Source organism: Atta cephalotes, assembly GCF_000143395.1.
Source record: "Atta cephalotes unplaced genomic scaffold scaffold00025, whole genome shotgun sequence".
NCBI classification, from domain to species: domain Eukaryota; kingdom Metazoa; phylum Arthropoda; class Insecta; order Hymenoptera; family Formicidae; genus Atta; species Atta cephalotes.
In genome coordinates, this window is record NW_012130089.1 from 3,019,621 (window position 1) to 3,026,113 (window position 6,493).

A 6,493-nucleotide genomic window follows, 5' to 3' on the forward strand; every position below is an offset into this window, starting at 1 on the left:
ATTATATAAATATAGATTTTTATATTTATATAAAAATTTATATTTATATAATTTTATTATGTTGATTTATTCAAACTTGTTTGTAATTAAAAAACAATTATAAAAGAGATGAAATTAAGAATTTTAATTTTTTCATTAAAAATATGTAATTTATTGTGGAAAAAATAAGATATCCAATAAATTTTTTGTTAAGAAATTCAAAAAAGAATTTTGAAAATTTGATTTAATAAGCCACATGATTTTATATATAAATTCTTTCATAAATAATCCTTTCATAAATAAAACATATGTTGTGAAATAAGATCAACTATTTAATTATAGGTGAAATGAGCAGTAGTGGTGGATTCGGCGTCGGCGTCGGCGTCGCCGGCGTCGCCGGCGGGCCGACCCTCGCGGCCGCTCAGCAAGGTCAAGGAGTGGCCGCCCTTATGGTGATGCTTGCCGTTCTGTGCTTCATCTTTGCTTATTGCTGTTGGGGTGCGCCTTTCTGCCGATCCCTATGCAGACGACATTGCTGCTGTCGTCTGGAAGATCCTGATCCGGATCCACGGTTCGGCGGCAGCGATCAGGCCATGGTAGCAACGCCGACAATCATCCTCCTGCCACATGGCAGAATGCTTGTTGTCGACGGCACAATTTTCACTCAGTTCCAGACTGATCCTACAGGTAAAATTTAGGATTTCTGAAATTGAGGAAAGCGACTACGCAGTAGAGCGAATTAAAATAGTAAAATCCATTATTTAGAAAATAATGTAAAGAATTAAAAAGTAAGAAATAAATTTGCTTGTAAATTAAAGATGATATTAAAGAATTTCTTGAACTCCGTTCCACTTGGCATTCGCAATGCTCTTTGAATCATTTCTTATTGTTTATCAAATATTAAACAAAGACAAATGATCGCCAACATTGTGAGTGCCAAGTAGAACATATCCTTGATAATATCAATCCGCATATATCAAATATATTACGTATAAAAATGAGCGAGAAAACGTTAAATTTTGTAGTTTTTAAGTGAAGTATCTGCAATGAAAGAATTTTAATACAATCTACGTTGATGATCGTTTCTTAAATATATATGATTTGATAAAATAAATTATCATATAAATTATAAAGAGTCAATACATATATTTTGCTGTAAAATTCTTGCCACAAAATTTTGATGATTTTCTTTAGAGTAAATAAAACAAGTATAAAATTCTTGGCAGGTTTAGACTTGGTGGAACTTGGTGATAGTGTATTGCGCGCTCAGAGAAATCCACGAAGCGTAAATCGTCATCAGTTACAGAGCAGTCAAGGCAGTATCCTCGAAATGGATGCTGAAACACCTAGCAAAGATAGCTTAGGTTCAGTCGGATGTTTCCCGCCGCCTACTTATGAGAGTATTTACGGGAAAGAGGAAACTGACATGCCTCCTTCATATTCTGACATCCTTTTACACAGGTACATTATTTTAAAATAAACCAGAAAATTATTTTTAATTTTATTAATTATTAATAACTATTTTATTAATATTGATTATTTTAAATTTAACTCAATTCGCAGATTCGCCAATTTACCGCATGAAATTGATATGCATAGTTACTGTCGTGATGGCAAAGAAGAGATTGAGATGCAGAGTCTAGATAACTGTTCGCATATCATTGGTAATCCATTAAACTCGATACCTGGATATCATCCTTATGCTACGGTGACAAGTCTATCTAGTCTGCAGAGCTACCCGCGACGGAACGTTTCGCGCAATCCGTCCATTATCAGCAATCCATTAGACAACTTTTACGTGGACAACGAACTTAGTCTCTATCGACTCAGTCGAGAGACGATGCCGCGGGTCTCCAGTAACGATGCGAACCTCGAGACCTTCCGCGCGTCTCACGACGAGATATCTTTCCGCGTTCCGCTCGACGAGAACGAGAATCATCGGCATGCAAGCCGTAACAATTATCAAGTCGCCGGCAATGAACTGATGAATACGAGGAATCGCGCCCGCAGCGCTTCCAGATTGAGCCAGGATAGTCGCAGGAGTTCATTGAATCGCGATGGAGACCAACATCAAGTTTTCGTTAGATTGCCTGATCCCGAAGAAATCGAGGCTGCGCGAGATAGACGTATCGATGAAGATCAGCGAATGTACCGCGAGGATCAGAACGTGAGGAATCTGCATCTTGATCATTCCCAATTGCAAGATGAAATCAATCGCAATATTGTTGAGGATGATCCCAGATACTTTGTGAGGAATAGGCGACTGGAGAATGAAGACAGAAATCAGAACGAAGCTGAGGCAGTTCAATATCCCGACGAAGAGGCCGGTAATTTCGGCGCGCTCGCCGATATTCGCGAGAGCAGAGTATAATCTAGACTTTTAATTGTGCGTTCACATTTTTTCGAGTGATTGCCAAAAGGGGCATTAACCGAACATTGTCAGAAATGCTTTAAAAGTACGTAGAAAATTTCGTTCTTCAAATCAGACATAATTCAAATTTGAAGAAACGTTTATGACCAAAAATTATTTTCATCTTCATCACCTTTATTAAGAGCTTGTTAAGAATGTGGTAGCATTCCAGTTTATAATTAATAACGTCTTCTTTTAATTTCGTGAAAAGGAATTTATTTCCCTTTATATCATATGAATTTGATATACGGTATATAACATCTCGCACGATAGAGAAAGTAAGTTGTGTGACAATTTAACAGAAATTGCGACAAGTTTCTATTTTAAGTTATAAGATATTGTTTCAATCATATTTACACACAAATAAGTTGATATCCAAGATTAAGAATTATGGAAATTGAATCGAAAAGTTATGGTTACAAGATAAATATTGCATTGTGCAGAAAATATAAGACGATGTTATAACTGTATATGTATATATATATGTGACAATATAATTGTACGCGACAGTCTAATAAAATTCGTCACACATACACGTACATACACACACACATGCATATTTCTAACAAATGATCATACAGTATTGAACAACGATTTTTTCTTGAAAGTATATAATGTATGGCGACCAGAAAAGATTGGAAAGAGAAAAAAGAAAACATAAGAGATAATCACAAATTCGTTTGAGATATATTGGATAATGTGAAATATTGAAAATACCAAAGTTTTTACAAAATAACGTAGATAAAGATTTCAATCATGCTATAAATTACGTTACATAATCGAAATCCTTCCTGATAAGAAAACATCGATCACAAGAAGTCACAAAATTCGAGCAGTTTTAAATGTGAACATTTGTATGGGAAATATTATGTTGAAATCTAACAAATGAATCATAGCAAAGTTAGTTCCGTCCAGACTTTAACAAGCGCGCTTAAGTTTCACAAGCATCACCCATAACTATTTAATCATGATCATGAGCAGTTTCCTTCCCTTTGATATTTTATAGATATAGATAAGCTAAACAGATATCATGCCCATTAAATGATATTATACCATTTAAAAAATAATATGCTTCTTATATTATTTATAAAATACACTCTTCTCACTATTTTTGAATGGTACTATCCGTTGGATACATCGAACGATATTTAATATTTGTGAAAAGTGATAAGATGGAAATGTCTGACAAAGAAAATCTGACTAAGAAAAAAAATGAAATAATATAACGAAAATTAAGAAAAACAGTTAAGTGAAACGTATTATATATTAGTGGAGTTTCAAGAACCAAAGAAAGATCTGTATTGAAATTGGATTATCAGATACAGCAAAGTATCAAAACATCAAATCGAAGCATATTTCAGAAAGTGAACAGTGTTGGCTTTAGATACACTTCTTATGTACACATATATACGTAAGGTAATTATAAAAGGAATATAAAAGTTATACACACGTTATCACTGTTACCGTGTATCATAGGGACAAATCACTGACCGAGAAATACTGAGAATAAAATTCTGTGCGTGAAGCGTATATAAATACTGTGTGCCTTCCTAGTTTTTAGATTGCTAAATGAACAATACATAGATAACAGAATTTTTCGTTTTACAATAGCTGATTATTTCGACCAAGCTTTTTTCTTTCTTTATTTTGAATCATAATAAAACGATAAGAAGCAACTTATTTTATAAGATATAATATTATTTTATCGAAAAAGAATATCCCCTTAAATATAAACGATCAATATATCAATAAATTAATAAATGATATCGATTTAAATTTTGTTTCTGATAATGAGAAATACACTTTACATTGTACATATATACTGTTATATTTAATTATGAATACTGAACTGTAAAAAACGGAAGGCAAGGCCAGTTATACTCTATGAATGCACAAATCAATAAATTTATATTTAGGTTTTTGGGGGGGTTCCTGTTTAGCACTCTCAGATCGTCAAAAACGAGAAAATGCAACAAAAAATCTTACAAATTACATTATATTTTAATAGAAATAGTTTTTAATAAATATTTGCAATCAATAGCGTAGATTTATATTAAGATGTACTGAAAACTATCTTTTTGTTTCAAGGAAAAATTAAATTATATTTATATCTATATATTATTAATTTGATAATTTGTCAGAACTATGACTATAATTTATTTCGTTTTTTATTATTTATATATATATATATATATATATATATATATATTTTCATAATTCATTTTTAGATATATGGTTATTTATTAATTAAAGAAATAAAAGAAATTTCCGGTATAGTTTACAAGTCTATCTATTGTGCTTCAATGAAATATATTTTCATTTTAATATATTTTACAAGAATTTTTATTTCTATTTTTTCATTTCTGATGTGATAATTTAAGATAGTAGTGGTGAGTAAACAAAAGTCTCAATTCGCATTATTTAGATATTTAGACAGTCAACTTATAGTCAATGGATTCCAATTCTCTCAGATATAATTTGATTTTATAAGAGATCTATTGGAAAGTTGAAGGCTATGAGTAAAGGAATAATCCGTTTCGAAAATCCATAGTTAATTTACAATTCACAATATTTATATGTTTATTCCAATAAATATCAATGCAATTAACTATGTACACAACTGATATCGACATTTTTATGACTAATTATAGTTATTTAAAAGAGTCGTAAATAAAAAAAGACAAAGATCTTATTTTTAATCTACATCGCTGTTTATATCTTCAGGAGCTGAAGAACCCTCTTCTTCTATGTTCTTCTTGTCCCAGTCTTTCAATTTAGCCCCCATAACAAAGTCATCTCGAAGAACACTCCACATTTTGTGATTCTTAAAACAAATATTTCTATTGTTATACACAATTGTACATTGCAATGTAAAACAAAATGTACCAATATCAATAAACACAATTATATATGGCCTTCATATAAATGCATTAAAAAATTTAATGTTCATAAAAAAGGTAAAACAGTATATTACTATTATTTTTCTAATATTAATATAAAAATATTGAACACGTTAAAAAAAAATATCAATAATTAATTTATAATATTCATAATATTTATTTATACTTTCTTATATGTAAAGATTTTCTCACTTTGTCTTTATCATCTGTCTGCATAACAGGCTTTTCAGATTTAACACCATTATCAATTGGTATACTTTTACTGCCACCCATAAGAATATCAAGGAAGGCGTTTTTGTCAATATTCTTAAATACTTGTTCGCGTTTTCTTTCTAAAGGACCCGCTTGCGATAATTTCTTTTTAATTTCCACTTGTTGCTGTCTTACTGCATTAAACAGTTGCACGACTCCTCTGCAAAATATAACAAGAAGAATTTATCAATATATAAATGACAAAAAATTTACAAACCTAATACCTACTTTGTGGCTATTTTTTGCAACATTCTTTCATGCTCCCGATCTGTAATGGATGGTTTTATTCTAATACCACTGTTTTTTATTATTCTTAATTTAGTCGGTGTAGTATTCAATGTAACACTTGTCTTATTAATATCTTCATCTGATTCTGTTTTGATCTCTTCTTTGATGCCATCAATCTCGAAGGGAATATCTTCTTTCTCTTTTATTTTTATATCGCACAACTTTTTTGCCTTGGCCAGTACAAGTGTTTTTTTTCTCTTCGGTTTATTTGTTTTTAGAATCTTTTGCATAACATCAGCCCAGCCTGTATTTGTAGTAGATTCGGCATCATATGATGCCTCATCTGTGTCAGCCTCCATTTCTTTACTGTCTGATTCATCTTCTTTTTCTTCATAGTCACTGTCATCTTCATTATCACTCTGTGTCAATGCCATACCAGCATTGTTTACTTTATCTATCTTCGATTGCACTACAAGATACAAATTCAACTCGGGACTTTAAAAAAAAAATTGATTCTTGGAATACTAAGACCGATAATATGTTAGAGAATGGTATGTGACTCCATGAGAGAGCATTTGACTTATACAATTGACGAGTCCTAGGTTCAAGTCCTGATTTCCATCAGATGATCAAAAAATAGAGATTGTAAATGAAAGAATATATAGATTCCATATTATGTTTTAAAAACTTATTTTAATAAGATAAAAGAATAACAAATTTAATA

At 31.2% G+C, this 6,493-nt stretch overlaps 2 protein-coding genes across 2 annotated transcripts; one reads left to right on the forward strand and one right to left on the reverse strand.

Moving 5' to 3' along the window:
- Positions 1 to 326: 326 nt before the first annotated feature.
- On the forward strand, positions 327 to 2,350 carry LOC105620303. The gene is made up of 3 exons (XM_012201807.1): positions 327 to 666; positions 1,206 to 1,440; positions 1,543 to 2,350. Exons 1-3 carry the CDS (start codon positions 327 to 329, stop codon positions 2,348 to 2,350), a joined length of 1,383 nt encoding a protein of 460 aa, XP_012057197.1.
- A 2,734-nt stretch (positions 2,351 to 5,084) lies between these two features.
- On the reverse strand, positions 5,085 to 6,252 carry LOC105620304 (RRP15-like protein). The gene is made up of 3 exons (XM_012201808.1): positions 5,770 to 6,252; positions 5,482 to 5,701; positions 5,085 to 5,213 (listed from the first exon to the last, which is right to left on the reverse strand). Exons 1-3 carry the CDS (start codon positions 6,201 to 6,203, stop codon positions 5,085 to 5,087), a joined length of 783 nt encoding a protein of 260 aa, XP_012057198.1. The 5' UTR covers positions 6,204 to 6,252.
- Between the last annotated feature and the right edge of the window lie 241 nt (positions 6,253 to 6,493).